Source organism: Alexandromys fortis, unplaced genomic scaffold, assembly GCF_014885135.2.
Source record: "Alexandromys fortis isolate MF-2015 unplaced genomic scaffold, M_Fortis_MF-2015_v1.1 scaffold_72, whole genome shotgun sequence".
NCBI lineage: Eukaryota > Metazoa > Chordata > Mammalia > Rodentia > Cricetidae > Alexandromys > Alexandromys fortis.
In genome coordinates, this window is record NW_026067969.1 from 1,552,204 (window position 1) to 1,570,771 (window position 18,568).

General features: G+C 51.5%; 1 protein-coding gene across 1 annotated transcript in view; it reads right to left on the reverse strand.

Moving 5' to 3' along the window:
• Positions 1-8: 8 nt before the first annotated feature.
• The window catches only part of Snapc4 (small nuclear RNA activating complex polypeptide 4), a 19,907-nt gene continuing 1,347 nt past the window's right edge, over positions 9-18,568 (reverse strand). Inside the window, exons 2-23 of the mRNA XM_050155100.1 lie at positions 17,391-17,533; positions 16,931-16,977; positions 15,319-15,486; positions 14,694-14,819; positions 14,147-14,225; positions 13,624-13,705; positions 12,590-12,694; positions 12,442-12,514; positions 11,922-12,086; positions 10,866-11,013; positions 10,514-10,620; positions 10,302-10,396; positions 8,400-8,494; positions 7,299-7,378; positions 6,666-7,037; positions 5,604-5,931; positions 5,184-5,254; positions 4,685-4,795; positions 3,786-3,813; positions 1,768-3,209; positions 814-935; positions 9-334 (exon numbers count right to left, since the gene is read on the reverse strand). Of these exons, the coding sequence (XP_050011057.1) occupies positions 2,053-3,209; positions 3,786-3,813; positions 4,685-4,795; positions 5,184-5,254; positions 5,604-5,931; positions 6,666-7,037; positions 7,299-7,378; positions 8,400-8,494; positions 10,302-10,396; positions 10,514-10,620; positions 10,866-11,013; positions 11,922-12,086; positions 12,442-12,514; positions 12,590-12,694; positions 13,624-13,705; positions 14,147-14,225; positions 14,694-14,819; positions 15,319-15,486; positions 16,931-16,977; positions 17,391-17,533 (3,580 nt within the window). The 3' untranslated portion in view covers positions 9-334; positions 814-935; positions 1,768-2,052. The remainder of the gene's footprint in view (positions 335-813; positions 936-1,767; positions 3,210-3,785; positions 3,814-4,684; positions 4,796-5,183; positions 5,255-5,603; positions 5,932-6,665; positions 7,038-7,298; positions 7,379-8,399; positions 8,495-10,301; positions 10,397-10,513; positions 10,621-10,865; positions 11,014-11,921; positions 12,087-12,441; positions 12,515-12,589; positions 12,695-13,623; positions 13,706-14,146; positions 14,226-14,693; positions 14,820-15,318; positions 15,487-16,930; positions 16,978-17,390; positions 17,534-18,568) is intronic.

The window sequence follows — 18,568 nt, forward strand, 5'->3', positions numbered from 1 at the left end:
TGTGTTGCTTTAAAGTAAAAAAATAGACATTTACTTTATTTCTTCAAATACATGGATTTGCATTTGTTAGCAGTTAAGCCTGTGATCATACGGTTACTGTTGTCCCTGTTGCTGGCTGCAGACAGGTTCCTCTGCAGGGCTGCAGCTTCCTGGCCTCCGCTTCCTCTCGCAGATGATTGTGGACTTCTGGTCAGGCCTAGGCCCTGCCTCTTGCCTGGTGTAAGAGTGGGTTTCTGGCCCCTTGAGTCCTTGTGCTGAAACACAGGGATACTCTTGACAGTGCTCTCACCGCAGCAGGCCCCAGGCTCCGGGACAGACCCACAGGTGGTACTGCCTGAGGACAAGCAGCACAACTTATGGTGGCTTCACAAGCCAATGAGAACATCCTAGATTCCCGCCCCTCACAGTTCCAATGCCTTCCGTGCTTACCCTGGCCTGAACCCAGGGACTCAGCAATGAAAGCAAGGTACAGCCTGGAGTCTGTGATCAGAGACCACAAGCAGGTGACCATGCTGATGGGCTGCATGTGGGGAGTAGCTGAGACTCAGGGCAAGACAAGCTGTCAGAGAGGATGCTCTGAGGAGCTGACACCCCAGGGAGGGGACAAAACCCAGGCAGAGGGAGTAGTGCCAAGGCCTTGTGGCACACTGAGCAACATGGGGCTTTGGGTAGAAGCCTGCCCTTCCCGCATAAGTCCAGCCTTCAGACTTGATAGCGCTATCTGTGCCTCAGCTCAGTGGAAGGCTGAGGGAGCCCATACTCTGGATTCTGCGTCTTCCTGGTGGCAGTGTGGCAGGCTCCATAGGGACTCACCTTGTGGCTCACAGCAGCCTCCGTGTCCGTGAATGGCAAGCGTGCCGTGTTCTAAGCACATCAAGGTCATCAGAAGCACTCAGGTGGGAGGGGGCAGAGTCCTCACCAGAACCTGGAGCTCTCTGAAATAATAAAAAGCCAGGCCAGGGAAGACAAGAGTGATGACAGCCAGAACAGGCAGGGAATGGGGAAGGGAGGACAACCCCCACTGCCACCAGCCCGAACATCGGGGACAGGCAGTTGCTAGCATATGCTTCCCCAGGACAGATACATGGGAGCAGCTAGGTCCCAGCTTTCTGCAGTTCTGTTCCTCGGATAGGGTCTCCAACCATTAGGCAATCCCATGGTAACCACTCTCCTGCTCTGAGGTGCTGACCAAAGGAGACAGATTCCCAGGTCCCCTTGGAACTAAGGTAGCATGACCAGGTATGGAGCGACAGCTGCGTGAAGGTTCTACAGGTCTAACCCTTGCGGGGAAGAGGCTGGGTAGGGCTCCCTGGGAGTAGCCAGGAAGGGCAGGAAATGGGTCCTATGGGAAACAGACCGTCTTGCCAGGCCCAGCTCTGTGAGCAAGAGATGCCTGGGAGGAACTCTGTACCCACGAGAGCACAAACAAGGGCAACTCTCACCTCCACTGTACCCACAGCCCACCCCATGTGTCACGTGTCAGGCCTGCCTCTCTACCTTGAGTTTGGGTGTGTGGTATGTGCGTGGGGTGGGGCTGTCACAGTAGAAGGCTGTCTCCCTTTTCTGCTATAGCCAGCCCAGGAGAGGCAGCTTCTGCTAAGCCCGTTCCCAACCGGGCAGACTGGACGAGCTTCCTCCTCCTTCAGAAACCCACAGAATGCTCCCTTGCACAACTTCCACCTGCCCAGCTTAACACTCCCAGCAAGCCAGACACACACAGGCGGGCAAGGTACTGCAGGACCCGTCTGTCTGCCCCAGCATCCTTACCTGTACGGCGGCTGTGGCTGCTGGGTCCGCTTGTACTCTACAGGTGGGACAGTCCAACTGCGAGGCTCTGTCCTTGAGTTCCAGGTCACCAAGGTCTTCACTGTCACTTTCAGAACCAACAGCCATGGCTGCTGACAGTGTGGTAGGGACGCTGTTGGGAGGCAGAGTGGCCAGGAGAGCGGGAAGGGAGAAGATAGCCAGGAAACGTGTCTTCAGCAGGAGGTAGGCTGGGTTGTCCCGGAATTGCCTCTGTACCAGTTCCAAGGAAGTCTGTAGGGCTCCAGGCTAGGGCTCAGTTTGGGGCCCAGCTGCCTGGCTGGCCACCAGTGAAGAAGCCTTTTGCTCCAAGTCCTTTTTATGGAGGAGGAGGCTGGACAATGCTCGCAAGCTGCACAGTGAAGGGGGCTGATAGGGCATCCTGCTCCACAGTGGGGGCACACAGGCGCCTTGGCAGCCTTTCAGCCACGCCAGGGTCGCTGCCTCACTCTCCTGGGAAAGCAGACTTAGGTTCAGGGTCTTCTTTTCGTGTCCAGATGTGGGTGGTGTTTCGTGGCCCTGAGGACCTTTGGGCTCTGTGTCTGCACTGACTGGAAGCTGTCCCTGGCAAGCAGGAGTCATGGCAGGGGAAGGTAGCTGTTTTGTTGGTGGTCCTACAGTCTCAGGGGCCATCACTGACTGGGGGAGGCCCACCACAGCTGGTACTGGGACAGAGAGCAGCTTCTGAGTTGTGAGTACCCAGTTGACAGGCAGGCTGGCCTTGGCTGCCAGGGGCTGCCCACTTGCCTGTGGGCCAAGAACTGGTGGTAGACTGAGGGGCTGTACAGGTAGCTGTGTGGGGCTGGGGGCTGCTGGGAGAAGGGGCGGGCCCTGTTTCTGGGATGTGGCAGAAGCCTGAGACTGTCCAAGAGTACTTGGGGGGCAGTTTGTGGGGACCTGCATGGGAGCTGGGGCCAGGCTCCTAAAAGCAGCAGGGGCTGCAATCTGGGTCCCTTTGTGGGAAGGATTTTGGGGAACAGTTTGCAGGGTGGGGGGTTGCTTGTCTGTGGCTGAGATCCCAGCCACCTGCCAGGAGCCAGAAGGACTTGAACTGACCATCACTGGGGCCACAGGAACAGCAAGTTCTACACTGGATGTTGCAGGGCCTGCTACGGGGGAACCCTGGGGGGCTGGCAGCAGAGGGGGCTGGAGGATCACAGGTGAGGATATCAGCAACTGGCTATTGATGGCGGTGAGGGCCTGAGTGGCCTTCTTGGCACGGGACTCACGGAGCCGTTTTTCACGAAGCAGCTCAGATACAGTCTTGGGTTTTGGCCGGAGGCCACGTGGGGCTGCTACAGGAACTTGGGAGGAGGCAGCCGCAGCACCGCAGGATCCCAGCTGTGGACGCCCTTTGTGGCCGTCTCTCTTTGCAGTTTGCTGACCCGGGATGCTTGAGAGGCAGCCTAGAGGAAGAGACAACTATCTTGATGAGAACTTCAGGCAATGTGCCCAGGAACACCAGCAAGCCCATGTGTGGAATTTTAGCTCACCCAACCCAAGGCACTCTGTTCACAGAGGGCAGCAGATGCCAGAGACAGCCCAGTCTACATTTTGTTAAAATAATTTTTATTGTTTGTGTACTGATGTCTGTGTGAGGATGCTACATTCCCTGGAACAGGAGTTCCAGACAGTTGTGAGCTGCCATGTGGGTGCTGGGAATTGAACCTGGGTCCTCTGGAAGAGCAGTCAATACTCTTAACTTCTGAGCCATCTCTCCAGCCTCCACCCAGTCTATGTCTAACAAGCTGTGAGAGAATGGTTTGTAAACCTCAAAGATGCTCAAAACCAGGACTGCTGGTTCTCCCAACAAGTGACACAACACGGTGCCTCGAGCCCTCAGTGGCTGCCCAAAGTTGAAAGTCCATGCAGTTCCAGGCCCTTCTAGCCTATTCTCAGGGCAACTGGCTGTGCTGCTAGAGGCCGTGGCTCAGATGCAGAGCATTTCCCACCAGAAGAGAGAAAGATGTGGCAAGTGGTACCTGTGCTGTTCTTGGCACTGGAGGATGCCTGTGAAGACAGGAAAGTCGGTCTGTAGAATCTTTGCCAGATCCCATTAGTTCTTCCGAAGGCTCACCACCCACTGCAACTCTGGGGCTTTCCTGTCTGCACTGAGCGCAGGGGGACCGGGAAAGGACAGCCACTGCTGGAAGTTTTCAGGACAGCTCCACTAAAGGCTACTGGCCAGAGCTCATCAAATCATCACTGGACAGTGGGGGCTTAGGGGCTACGGACACCAGAGTGCTCTTTTGGTTACTGCTTCCCCAGGTGACAGGGCTCCAAGCTAAAGCTTCCCCCAAACTGAACTACAGCTGGTAAGCTACCTCCCCCAGACTCTAATCAGGCCTCCTGTGGGGCAGCCTCACACAGATGCCTCCCTGAGAAGGTGTGGTAAGGGATGTTCTGAGGGAGAGCCAACTTTTCTAAGGAAATGCCTGGAAATTGTTCCTCCAAGGAAGAGCTGAGACACCGAATCTGGGCCACCATGGGGCAGGGGTTGGAAGTATAGTTGTTCTCACTCCTTTTTTTCTTTTTTCTTTTCCAGTCAGGGTTTCTCTGTAGCTTTGGAGCCTGGAACTTGCTCTGTAAACCAGGCTGGCCTTGAACTCAGAGATCTGCCCATTATCCATCTCTGCCTCTCTGTCTCCTGAGTGCCGGGATTAGAGGTGTAAGCCACCACTGCCTGGCTTGCTCCTTTTTTTTTTTTAATTTTTTTGAGGTTAGGTCTCATTATGTAGCTCTAGTTGGCCTGAAACTCATTATGTAGACCAGGTTGGCTTTGAATTCACAGAGATCCGCCTGTTTCGGCCTTCCACGTGCTTAGATTAAAGGAGTATGGCATTGTACCCAGCATGACCTTCTTGTTCCCAGTGTCTGTTACCTGCAGAAGATGTGGTTGGGGGTTCTGGGCACCAGGCTGGAGCAGTACAGGTGGCTGGGTCTTCCTCTCTCGAACTACCTCCATGCAGCCTGCAGTATCAATCTGCAATAGCTGAGAGACCTGAGAATAAGAACCTCCCCGCAAAGATGGTCCAGGAGATGGAAGGCAGTACTAACCATGGCTGTTCCAGGAGTAGATCCAAACTCCTAAAGCCTCTGACTGCCCAGGGAGGTCATGACAATTTCACAGCCTCTAGCTTGGACCTAGGCTCCATGCATGCTTCTTTACCAGTATAGACCTCTAATCTCACCACTTGAGAGGCAGAGAGTTCGAGGTCAGCCTGGTCTCCAGAGTGAGCTCCAGGACAGCCTCCAAAGCTACAGAGAAACCCTGTCTCAAAAAACAAAAAAACAAAAAAACAAAAAAAAAAAGGAAGAAGAGAAGGAGGAGGAAGAGGAAGAAGAAGAAGAAAGCAGACAGCAACTTGCTAGATGCTTACCTGAATAAGCAGTGTGAACACCGGAGTGCTGGTCAGGCGGGCACTCTCTAACTGCATCCTGATGCCATCAGCTAGAGGACAAGGGCAAAGCACAAAGTAGCCCCAGTTTTGAAGCTCCCCAACAGAGTCTGGGGCAGAGCAGACTTAGTGTTCCACATTGCCTCCGAGAGCAGAAGGTAGGGCCCCCTAAGCCTCTCACTACTACCCCAAATCTAGCTGAACCTTGTTTCACAAGGGCAGGGAGAAAAGGGTGGCCCAACTGTTCATCTTCAAACCCTTCGGTGACAGTCCTATCTGTTCTTCATGGATCTGCCTCTCCACAGGTCCCTCCCCTGTGGTTCCCTCTGCCAGGAGAAGAGGCACTTCCAGGGCTTGTTCCCGCCCCAGCTCCAGAAGGGTCCCAGGAACCCTGGATTGTACCTTGAGTTTGCACTGCTGCAGGCCTCTTAGGAGCTTGTGTGCAGGACAGGTTGATGTCACCCACCCAGGGTATCACAGCCAGCAGAAGCCTGTGTTTAAGGAGCCTGCGGTGCAAAGCCTGTCTCTTGCGTCTCAGCTTATGCTGTAAAGTTCCACGCCACAGCCGCCGCAGATGGGGCTCAGCCATACCGTCACCAGGGTCAGACCCCAAGCATGAATTAGGCAGGGGTGGCTGCATTGGTCTTTTCTTCACCAGTGTGTGGCTCTGGGTGGTTGGGCGGGTCCTGACCAACTTCAGCATTTTCTCTAGGGGCACTTTCAAAGCAAGCTGTATATCAAAAGAGACCAAGTAAGGCTGGCTGCAGCAGAACCTGGTGCAGGTGTAACACCTCCTTGTGAGACCCCACAGCATACATCATGAACACCACTTGCTATTGGGAAAGTGCTCTGTAGTAAGACAAATATGTGGTCTTCAGGTAGGGTCTGGATCAGCTCCTTCTCTACGAGATGCTCTGGTCCACATGGCAGGCAGTACCATGGCTGAGCTAGCTACACCATCCTTCCAGCAATGCTCTGGGCAGAGCAGCCTACGCAGCCCACAAGGCTGCTCTAGTCACTGCCAGAGCTGCATCCGGCTCCAGGCCCCAGCTCTGAGGCCAGAGAGACAGGTGGATGCACACAAGCAGCCAAGTTAGAAAGACACTGCCCAAGAACACCTTCTCGACTCAGCAGCTGGAGGTGGAAACCGCCCTCTCAGATGCGCCCTAAAGCGGATGTCATGACTTGGGGACAATGGAGGCTGCATTGTGAAGGCCACTACTACTGAACAACTCTGAAATCAGCCCTAAGCAACACATTTTAGTGAACAAGAGGACATGGCTGTGGCCAGGTCAGAAACCAAACTGTCCAGAGTGTCAGCGTTAGTGACCACTAGGAGCACAGAGCACTCACGTTTAGGGTGCACTGAGGCCCACCTTGCTGGCTGGGTCTTCCATGTTTGCTAGTACTGGACCCTCTTGAAACAGTGCTGTGGGGCTCACAGGGCATCTGCACCTGGCTTACCTCAGGAGTGGAGACGGTGATGGAATCTTCCTTGTGGTGACTCTGAGTGGCATCAAGTGTGTTGGACACAGCACGGTGTTCTAGGTAGCGTCCTGCCCCTTCTCTCTGGGACTGGCTGGTGGTCTGCATGGTAGGAACCCACAGGTCAATGTCTGGCACTCTGTGCTGTGGAGGAACCAGTGCTCTGCCGTTCTCCAGAGACTCTTCCAGCTCCATTTCTGATCCCGAGTCTTCACTACTGCTGCTGCTGCTGCTGCTGCTGCTGCTGCCACCGTAACTCTCACTGTCGCTGCTGTTGCTGCTGCTGCTCGAGCTCCACTGGCTACTGTGATGGGGCCTCCGCCCCCTCCTCCTCTGGAGATGCTGCTTCTTCTGAGGGGAGGAAAGGAGTGCTTCAGGTCTCAGCTGCCCAGATGTGCTATGACAAGCAGGTAGGCTAGCCTTAAAGAGGTCCCGGGCACGAACACCTCCAGGGTCAGAGCACACTGTTGCTGAGGCATGGTCTCCTGAAAAGGACACGGAAGGGCCAGAACCTGCGTGCTCCCCACTCTCCCCACCCCTCCGCCCTTGCCCAAGCACCCCCGCAGGTCATGGGCCTTCCACCCGAGCAAAGCTAGCAAACAAATGTCTCACCCTGGTCATTATCTTCCACTTGCTCAGACACTGGGAGCCTGACCGATGGGGCAGTTCAGAAGCTATTCGTGCCCAATGACCTGCAAAAACAATCACACTCCAGCCTTTAGGATTGAGGCTAAGCTATCAGGATGGTCGTCCCTCATGCTTGGCCAGAGGCAGTTACTACTGAAGCCAGAGCACCTGTGTTTGGCAGGATCTGTATCTCAGGACTGACCAACCCCTTGAGGAAGTTCTGGCACACACAGGTAGGAAGGCAAAGTCACTCCAGGCCCTGGTGCATCTGCTGGACCAAGGCTCTGAAGAGACAATGTCAAAGCTTTGTTCCTAGTGCTGCAGAGGGACACCTGGAGGTCGCACTTATGGGGAAGTGTGGCAACAGGTGACAAAATCCTTTGTATTTTGCATGTCCCAGAACGATAGTGTTTTTCTGAGGTGGTATCACCAGTATCAGCAAGATTTAGCTACAAACACCCACTTCTGCCCTGCAGTAAAAAGTTAGGAAATACTGCAAACACCAATCACAAAAGATGTGACTGATATCCCAGAGGCTCCTCTGCACAGAGCACCAGAGCAGCCACTGAAGACACGGGAGCAGGACCAGAAGACTCCCAAAGGGTAGCACAGCTGTGACAATGTTAGGCAACATAATAACTGCAGGTGTGTGTGTGCACACGAACATGGAGGCCACAGGTGAATCTTGGGTAATGCTCATGAATGGTCTCTACCTGGTGCTTTATAGTTATTTGTGCGTGCTGTGTGTTTGTGCCAGAATGAAAGGTATGTATCACTTCGTCTGCTTCCCAATTTCCTGTAGTGACTATCACTCGTTTGTAATGGAGAGCATGGGGCTGGAGCCTGGAGGCAAGCCTGTCTAGCCAGCTAAGGTCCTGGATTCCATCACCAGCACCAGCACTAAAACAAAAGAGTGTTTGCAATGGGGAGACACACTGCCGCACGTTAAGACTGAGCCTGAGGCAGAAGCTGACACCAGGAGAGCAGCCTAAGATCTGAAAAGACGCAGGTCTCCAGATGGCTGTGGGGATTCCCAGCATGCTCAGAGCCAGCAGCGACAGGAAAGACAAGTGCCCAACAACTCACCGACACCGTATTTTTCTATTAGTTGGATCAGCTGCTGCTCTTCTTTTGCATTCCACCGTCCCTTCTTCAGGTTGAAATGCAATCTTCTGATGTAGCTGGAAATGGTGTGCAAACAGAGGGACAGTTTAAGACCCACCACTGCTCCTCCGTCTTCTCCAATAATTTCTTAGACCGACACCACAAGCAAATAAATAAATAAAAATAAAGACAAGCTGGACTTAATCAAACATTTAAAAATTTTTATGCTTTAAGGCAGTGGTTCTCAACCTTCCTAATGCTGTGCCTCTTTAATACACTTCTTCATGGTGTGGTGACCCCCAACCATAAAATTATTATTATTATTATTATTTTTTTTTTTTTGGTTTTTCGAGACAGGATTTCTCTGTGGTTTTGGAGCCCGTCCTGGAACTAGCTCTTGTAGACCAGGCTGGTCTTGAACTCACAGAGATCCACCTGCCTCTGCCTCCCAAGTGCTGGGATTAAAGGCGTGCGCCACCACCGCCCAGCTCCATAAAATTATTTTTGTTGCTACATCATAACTGTAATTTTGCTACTGTTATGAACTGTTATGTATATCCTGTGAAAGGGTGACTCAAACCCCAAAGGGGTCATGACCCACAGATTGAGAACCACTGCTTTGAGGGCTCTGGAAAAGAAAGGAGAGATGAGCCACTGACTGGCATACCATGCAAATCCTGCACCTGACAGGGACTTGCATCCAGAATGCATAAAGACGCACATAACCCTCACAAGCCAGTAATGTAAAGACAAGTAATTCAAACCAGGCAAGGCACTTGACAGATGTTTCTCCAAAGAGATGCACGCATGTAAGAAACCAGCAGGCCCAGCAGAGAGGCTCAGCAGTGAGCCACAGGGGCTGCTGCGAGATGTTACTACGGGAGGCTACTTCATGGGCACTTAGAAGGTGCAGTTCCAAGCAGAGACAGTGACAACAGGAACACATGCTGGGGTGAAGACAGAGTGCCTGAACACTCACATGCTGCTTGTGGGAGCATACAATAATAGGGACACTTTGCACAAAGTCTAGCAGCTCCCAAAAAGCCAAACACAACAGTCACTGACTCAGGAACATTCCTGAAATAAGCATGTCTTGAGAAACACTTGTCCAAATGGTCAAAATGTTCAAGGCTCATGCACCTTTGAACCAAATGAACGGAAACACAGCATCTATCAGAATGCCCGTCCTTGCAAACGCCAGGACTCCAAATTTGCATCCCACATGTTCCTATCGACAATGATAAACAACGTTCTATAAACATTCTTGTCCGGTACAAGAGTTTCTGCCTGGGGCACTTGAGTTTTGCAGGTAGAGACTGCAATATATCACATAGTGCTGCCTAATGCTCTGGATTCTCCAAAGGCCGTGCTCTGCTACCCAGGAGCACTTGTTACTGTGTTCTTTTGTTTCTGTTTGTTTGTTTTGACAGCTGCCCCTACCCATATCTGTGTGAAATATTTCACTGTGGTTCTGACTTGCATTCCTGAAATTAGTTACTGAGCATCTTTTCATGGGCCTTCTGGCTACGTGTGCATCTCTGGAGACCTTTGCCTGTTTGAATGGGGTTCTGTGGGGTTAGAGTGTGGACTGTAGGCAATTTACATTAACAAGGTAGAGTAAAACATGTCTGAACAAACCACTGAAAGAAAAGGAGAGAACCCTAGTAGCCTGATGGGGACCGTCTCCCCAGCAATGTGGGAGGATATCGGCAAGAGTTGCCACTAGCATTTGACTCCTTATGGACAACAAAAATAGGAAAGTTCTGATTCCCAGCAGCGCCACCCCCAGTATGCAAAGCGCTTGTGGACGAATCACTTTTGGGTCGCTGCCTACAGAAGTGTGACTCAAGCAAGTCGCTCCTTCAGCCAGTGTGGGCAACTCACCGGTCTCTGCATTGGGCATCGCTCCTACCTGGCACCTCTTCCCGGATTTTAAACCAGTCGTGCGCCCCATACTTGGCAACAGCTTGAAGCAACTTCTGCAGGAAAGAAGCGAATAGACAATGCCTCTACCCCGAGCTTAAAAAGGGCACACAGTTGTACTTAGGGTAGCCAGGCAAGCTTCCTGAGTAGTTTTCTCTGGGTGACAGACTTACAGCATCTTCCTCTGGGGTCCAGAACCCCCTTTTCAGGCTAGGATCCAAGCTCTTGGTCCAACGGTAAATCAGTTGCATGGAGTCTCTTCCTTCCATAAAGTAGACAACTGGGGACAGAGAAGACAGGGGCTGACTCATCTTATGCAGGCAATAAGCAGGAAGAGAGGGGTCTCCCAGAAGCTACAGAGAGGAGTCATTTTGGTCACCAGGCCCCTCACTCCCCCGCCCACACTCCCTAGTACAGCTGTGAACTCTTCTACAAATCTCTGCCTCCAGGGACCTAGGCCTCAGGCCACTAGGGCTTGGAGCAGCTCAAGGGATGAGAGGATGCCTTTTGCTGTGGTGGGCTTACTCTTGCGGTATGGAATATGGTTCCCAACACGCATCTCCTGGACCAGCTGGGTGAGCATGTGGTCTTCCTCTTCTGTCCACTCCTTGCGTTTCAAGGCTTTGTTGTACTGCTGGAATTTCTGCAGGCACTGGAAGGCACTGCGGCTTGTCTTCCCAAGGCCAGACAGAAATGAATGAGCATCACTGGGCTTCACCCTGCACACGCAGAGATGCCCAGAAACAGCCCTCCAAGGGCTTCCAGGAGAAGGGGGCCTGAACTACAGGCAGCACTCGGTATAGCAGAGCTCTCCTCTTCTGGCTCCTGGGGAGCGATAGTTTGCTAGACCATGGAGGGGCCCAGAATAGGAGCAGTTCAGAGAGGGTTCTATGGCTTGTAAAAGAAAACCTGGCCATAGACAACTGTGTTGCTAATCCCAGCATTTGGGAGCCTGAAGCAGAAGAGTGCCATGAGTCTTAAGTGAGCCTGAACTACAGAGTGAGACCCTGTATTAAAAACAAACAAGAAAAATCCTTGTGACAGCTAACTCAGATGTCTAGATGACACTGCCAATTCCTAGAGGGATGGGAGGAGATGCTGTGGGAATGCCCCTCAAAGCCTCTCACAGGAATCCTCTGGCTCTCAAGCTCTGAGGCAGGCTATTTAGAACCTTAGATAGGCAGATAAGACAGCCACACAACACTGCGTCTGCACCTGCCCATCAATCATCCCCTCATGGAAAGGCTTTTCCAGGAGACTCACTATCTGAGCCAGCTCACCAGCCACGGGACTTAGGGGTGGGATGTGGTAGGTGCTCAGCTATGGTTTGCTTCTAGGCATTTCCCCACAACAAATAAAAGGCAAAGAAATGCAGTAAATGGTTACATTTAACCAGACAAGATGGAAATTAAAGTTAAAAAGATAAAGGGACAAATCACTTGCTTTAAAGCACAATTTACCAAACAAATTAATTCCTAAGATTGTGTGTACCACACTATTCAGCATGAGACTGAGCTCCATCCCAAGCCCAGAAGTCCATGTCCTCCCAGACTTTCAAGGTTTGCAGGTTCTGGTCCTTACCCCTAGCTCCTCTGCAACCAAATGCCATTCCAAGTGGCCGTGTGTGGCAGCAATGGCTTTCAGTCGCTCCACCTCCTCTGCACTCCATTCTTGCTTGTTGATGCTTGGATGCTCAGAACTCTGCCAGAACTTCCGGATCTCCTCTGCACTGCGGCCTCCTTCAAACTGCACCCACGGGAACACAGCCTTTAGAGAGTTACTGATGCCAAGCATATCAAAATCATAGCCCCACCGCGGGGTTTTCACTGTGTGCTAGCCAGTGGCTTTTGTGGTCATTATGTGAGCTGACTCGTTTGTGTAGCCAAAGGCACTGAAGACTGCACTTCTCAGGAAGCGCACCTTGTCACAGCGGGGCCCATGAAGTCCTTTGCCACTTCTGGCAGTGCTAGGCATGCTTGTTTGTAGAGTTTACAGTGGGATACGGCACAAGGGGGAGGCGAGACTTTTCCACCTAGTTCCCACCCACACTTGGCTTAGAAGCACTGCTGCAGCTGTGGGCACTCAGGGCTGCCCGACTTACATTGATGTTGGAAATCTTTTCCCAGTCGTGGTTGTCCAGCCGGTTCCCCAGCAAAGTTTCCTCTGGGAGCTGGCTACAGCAAAGAATAAGGAGCTGGTATCATGCAAGGCTTGCAGCTCTCCCCTGCACCCAGAAGGCCCCAGCTTACTTGATGTCCTGAATCTCCTTCTCTGCTTCCTTAATCTGCTTCTCCAGGGCCTGTCTGTCCAACTCGCTAGAGACTCGGCTCTGTTTCTCATGTAAGTACTCAAGTCTGCAAGGCAGGCAAAGTGGAGGAGTTGTGGATGAGATGTCCTAGGGAAACCGAAGTTCTCTCCTCTGAACCGCACTTGTGCAAGTCTCACGGATCAAAGTTGGAAAACCTGCACAGGAATGTGCTTTCTCTCTGCCTTGGTCCCTTAGCACAAAGAAAGCCCTGGCACCATCTCTGGGGCACCCCTACCACCAGAATACCATCATCCAGGGTAGGAGTTGCCAGGTTGTTTGCAGTCTTGGCTTCCAGGACACAAACATCTCAGGCAAGCCTGACTTAGTTCTGCAGCTACTGCTACAGCAAATAGCAAACAGACCTTGTTTGGAAAGAGCTGGTTCACTCACACTTCAGGAAAACCATCAGTATTGAGCACACAAGTCTTAGAGCTGTGGTCCAGCTCTAAGAGACATCTCTGATCTGATTACTCTGTTCTTAACATTGTCAGCATCATGTGGCCACTTAGCCCCTTTTAAATGACACAGGCACAGCAGGTGTGGCTCTTTTGGCACAGCTCACACCCTGCCCCCAAGGACATCTGTTTTCAGCAACTTATCAAAACAACAATGCCCTTCATTGTGTACTCACACCGGGCACTGCATGATGCCCTTTGGTCATGTGATATGTACCCATCAATGAACTCATAAAGCTGGTTTCACAGACAGGCCCAGAAACCCAGAGAAGAGAATCTGAGAAATTGACTGCAGCATGCAGCTAAACATGGGTGCTCCTTCTGACCTCCATGCTCCATACTGGGCCACATTGCCCGGCCACCCATTTCAGAACAGAGTAAAGGACGGACGTCGACGTCACAGGGTTGAAGGGGCAGCAGGAGAATGAAAAGAACACACGCCATGCTGACCCTCACCAGCCCCAGAGCGGCCTGGCCTTCAAGCGCGGGGAAGGCTATGGCGACCTATTTCCAGACTTACTTTAGCAACTTGGGATGAAGCAGGCGTTGCAGGCGATTGCTCACAACAGACTTCCTGAGCAAGGCTTTCTCCCAGTGCTTCCCTGAGGAGGAGGAAATAGTGATGTGATGTCACGAGGCCTGGCCTACCCCACAGACACACACGTCCACAGAATCTGCTCTGCAGTTCTAGCCTACCCCCTGCATGCCAGTAGGGCAGCCAGCCAGAACACTTTCTGGTCCATGATTCCACCCTCCACCCAAGCCTAGCTCAGAGTATTCTTTCAGGGCTAGGTGTTCTAAGAATAGCTAAAGTTGGGAAGGGCTGTGTGTTGCCTAGCCTGCACCCAACACAGCACGAGGCTAAGGGTTGAGGGGCCAGTCCCAGTGATCAAAGCCTGAGGGAGCCCATGAGGCCATGGGAGGGAGGGCCTGAGAACTATCACACATGTCCAGGAGAGGCCAGGCTGTGGGGATGCTGTAGGGATGCCCTCTGTGTTTTCCAGGGTTGGTGGATGCCCACCCAGAAGGCTATCTGGACTTACACTTGGTCACCAGGAGCTGTTCAAAGGGCTTGATTCCCTGGGCAGCCTTCTCTCGTGTGTCTTCATTGGCAGGAGGCCCCTGTCAGAGTGTAGTGTCAGGACATGGCACACTAACCACACTCACCCTTCCAGGCCCCCACGGAGACTCAGAATCTTCCCTCTTGCCTCCTCATATGCTGTCCACATGCAGGGCCAGGCCCAAGACATATGTTCTACAAGCTACTGCTGAGTGAAACGCTCTGGGCATGATCGCCCCAGCACAAGGGAGTGTCCAGAGACTCCATGAGGCTGACAGGCACATAGAGCCATAAGCAGTTTCAGGTCTACACTGACTTGCTAAAGGCTGTGATTCTATTTCAAAGGAACACACCCCAAAGGGCAATGTTAGCTGGAGGCCTTAACTTTCATCAAAGGATGAGGTGGCTTTTGGGGGACAAAAAATTTTAACCCAAAAGACCCAAGGGAACTCACAAGTGTGGAAAAGAAGAGAGATCCTTCCTTCTAGGACACTCGACCAACTGCTGAGAGAGGGGTCTTTACTACTTACCACTCCAGTGACCTTGTCCTTGAAGTACGGCTTCATAAAGTGGCCTATGTACATGTATGAAGGCAGGCTTTTGCCATCCTTCACCTTGGGACATTTGGTCCCAGCCAGATCAAACAGAATCTCTTCCTGGAACAAAAGCAAGGCCATCAGTGAGCCAAGAAGAGGAAGAGGGCCGGTAGAGGATGAACAGATGATGTGGGATTCCCCTCTGTATGTTTATTTCCACTGGTTAATAAAGAAGCTGTTTTGGCCAATGGCTTAGCAGAGCAAAGCCTGGCAGGAAATCCGAAGAGAAATATATAGAGTTGGAGGAGCCAAGGAGACACCATGTAGCTGCCAAAGGAGACAGATACCAGATCATTACCAGTAAGCCACAGCCTCGTGATGATACATAGATTAATAGAAATGGGTTAATTCAAGATACAGAAATATGCCCGAGCCACTGGCTGAACAGTGTGGTAATTGATACAGTTTCTGTGCGATTATTCGGGTCAGGGCAGCCGGGAAACAAAAGAGCAGTCTTCGTCTACAAACAGATCCACTGTGAGCACTGTCCTGGGAATCTGATCCTGCGGGACACTGAGGGTCAGGAGGGCTTAGACCGGCCTTGAGTAGGCAATCTTACCTGCTGTTCCTGGTTCTGGGCTAGCAGCTGGCTAACTTCTGCCAGCTTTTCTTGGATCACCTCCTGGTAGACCATATTTAGTTGCAGACAGGTCTCGGGGTCTTCAGGAAGAGCTTTGTCCTTGGGGTCCTCCTCATCATTGCTGGCCTCACTCCACCTTTCTTCTCCCTGGTTAGGAGCCAGAAAAGGCAAATGAAGAGACAGTAACCCCCTTTCTTGTTGCCACGCTCAGGCCCACACCCACAAGGAATACTGAGGCAGCTCTGGTACGAGCCCCTGAATGCGGAACCATGAGCTGATCCTACCGGGGTGAGGGAGGAGTTCTATCTGAAAACAGAGCCCATCACCCTCAAGCCGGAGTGTGTGTATCTTTTCAAATCAACATGAACTCTGCTTGTGAAGCACATGCTGGGGCTGGGGAACCATAGCAAGCAGCTTCCAATTTTGCAACACATTTCTGTGAAGCCCAAACTTCACAGCAAGTTTGTTGTACTCCCATCCCCAGTTCCTCAAGTGTCAGATATCAGCAAAGAAACTCCCTGAATAGCCATGGGGGTCAAAACCTGGGAATGCCAAAATGTCTAATGACTACAGGGCTGTGTCAATCCAGTGAGCGGACACATAGTCCTTAAACACTAAGGTCTCTATTCTTTTTTTTTTTTATTTTTTTTATATATTTGTTTATTATGTATACAATATTCTGTCCATGTGTATGCCTGCAGGCCAGAAGAGGGCACCAGACCCCATTACAGATGGTTGTGAGCCACCATGTGGTTGCTGGGAATTGAACTCAGGACCTTTGGAAGAGCAGGCAATGCTCTTAACCACTGAGCCATCTCTCCAGCCCTAAGGTCTCTATTCTTGCTTGTTTGGTAAAGAAATAAGAAAACGGTCTAAAAAAAACTCTCCAGGGGGCTGGAGAGATGGCTCAGCGGTTAAGAGAACTGGCTGCTCTTCCAGAGGTCCTGAGTTCAATTCCCAGCAACCACATGGTGGCTCACAACCATCTGTACTGAGATCTGGCGCCCTCCTCTGGCGTGTGGGCATACATCGAGGCAGAATGTTGTATACATAATAAATAAATAAATCTTAAAAAAAAAAACTCTCCAAACAAAATTCCTAAAACGATCAAAATATGGTTAGCAAAACATGGTTATTCTGGTATGACTCGATCTCTGCCAGGTGCTTTTCTAAGTCTTCTATGGTGACCACTGTCTGGATGGAAACAAGTACAGCGGCTAAGCTGTGAAACGGGCCAGACACATGGGCTGCTGCCTCCCACATCTGATGTTTTTAGAGTGAGTGCAGCAAAAGCCAGCAGTTAGAGTTAGCAGCCTGTTAGAGGGCTCAATTCTGCCGATAACTTTAGCTTTGCTAATAGCTTGTGTTCAGGGATGATCTCCATGGTACGGTGTGAGCTTAGTGTGAATGAGTCCCTGGATTCCATCACTAGCACCACAAGAAGCGCGCACTCTGTGATGCCTTATTTTCACAATGAATGGGCGCTAGTTGTACGAAAACCAGCAGGAGTGCAAACAAGTCCTCTGGGTTGGTCTGGAAGGCGGCAAGCAGCAGGTAAACCCAGCAGCCCTGCCGAGTAAGCAACAATTACCAGGACGGGGACAGCAGCAGTTCCCAAGTCCTCATCGGCCAGGAAATCTATAAGAAACACAAGCACACCATGTTAGAGTGGGAGCCTAGGCAGCAGGGGCATGCTGCAGACAGACGAGTGGGACCCTTACAACAGGGTCCCACGGGAATGTTAGCCACTAAGCTTAGGAAAGAAATCCTGGGTGTCTGGGTCATGGAGATTACTCAAGCTGACAGGATGGACTCTGGGCCCTCCCTTCCCTCCTGGATGCCACTGTTGTCTGGAGGCTCCAGGTCAGATACACATGCAGACTCAAGAGCTAAAGACTGAGGGAATGGAAGGAACTTTCTGAGGTAAAAGCAGAGGACAGTTTGGGCAAGAAACAAGAGTCTGGCCACAGAGCAGTTCACAGCCTAACATAGTTAAAGGGTACATACAGGTGTTCCGGCCATGCCATGCTATGCCAGACACATGGGCATACCTGCTTCAGAGTCTGAACTGAGACTGGATTCAGAGATCTCCAAATGGGTGCTGGAGGATCCAGGATACAAAATCCTTTCGAGTTCTTGGATCTCCTGTGTTATTTTCTCTCTCTCCGCGTCGATGTCCATGGCTTCAGCTTGCCTTCACAGTATTATGAGATGTGAGAATTGAGTGTGCCTGGATCTCACCCTCCTTCAGACACAAACTTGCTGGAGATGGCAAGAGCCTGTTCAGAAGCAGGCAATGGGCTACCCAGATGGAGACCTAGGCTCAAGATCAGCTTGGGGGTGCCCTGAGTGTTCCTACAAGGTGACACTTTCACACCCAGGAACTCCTGTTCTTGATTCATCACCTGTCATCAACACCTGACACTGGCCCTGCCCTTCTTGTGGCTACCATCAGCATAGGTAAAAACACAGTCCACCTGTTGGCCCCTGTGCCCTTGTGTCCAATCAGAGGGAACTGGTTACCAAATGCAGAAAGTGCAAAGCAAAAGACGTTCAGTTGCTGTGATCTAAGAGTACCATGACCACAACTGCAGGCGGCCCTGCTCGAAACAGTGCTGAATGGCGAGCTTTCAGAGCAAGGCTTTGCTCGGGGCTGTGACCTCGCTTATCAGAACAGCACCTGGCACACAGTGCCGCCTGACACTGAGCACAAAGGAGGCGTTCTCATGGAAACACTAAGCAAAGTCTGAGAGAGGAGGAAAGTGGGAAGGGAAGGGTGAAAGACTATTACAGAAGCCACAAGCTTGGGCTGGAGAGATGGCTCAGTGGTTAAGAGTACTTGTTACTCTTCCAAAGGTCCCCAGTTCAATTCCCGGCAACCACATGGTGGCCCACAATCATCCATAATGAGATCTGGCGCCCTCTTCTGGCCTGCAGGCAGAACACGGTATATATAATAAATAAATCTTAAAATAAAAAAAAGTGTGGTGGGTAAGATGGCTCTCCAGGTAAAGGTTCTTGCCACGAAAGCCTAATGACCCGAGTTCAATGCCAGGAAATCATAATGGAGAGATCCCACTCTAGGTTTTCCTCTGACAACCTCACCATACATATAAGTAAATAAACAAATACGATAAAGCTGGGTGTGAAAGTTGGGTATAATGGCCCAGGCCTTAAGTTCCAGCACTCTGGAGGCAAAGGCAGGTGGATCTCTGAGTTCGAGGCCAGT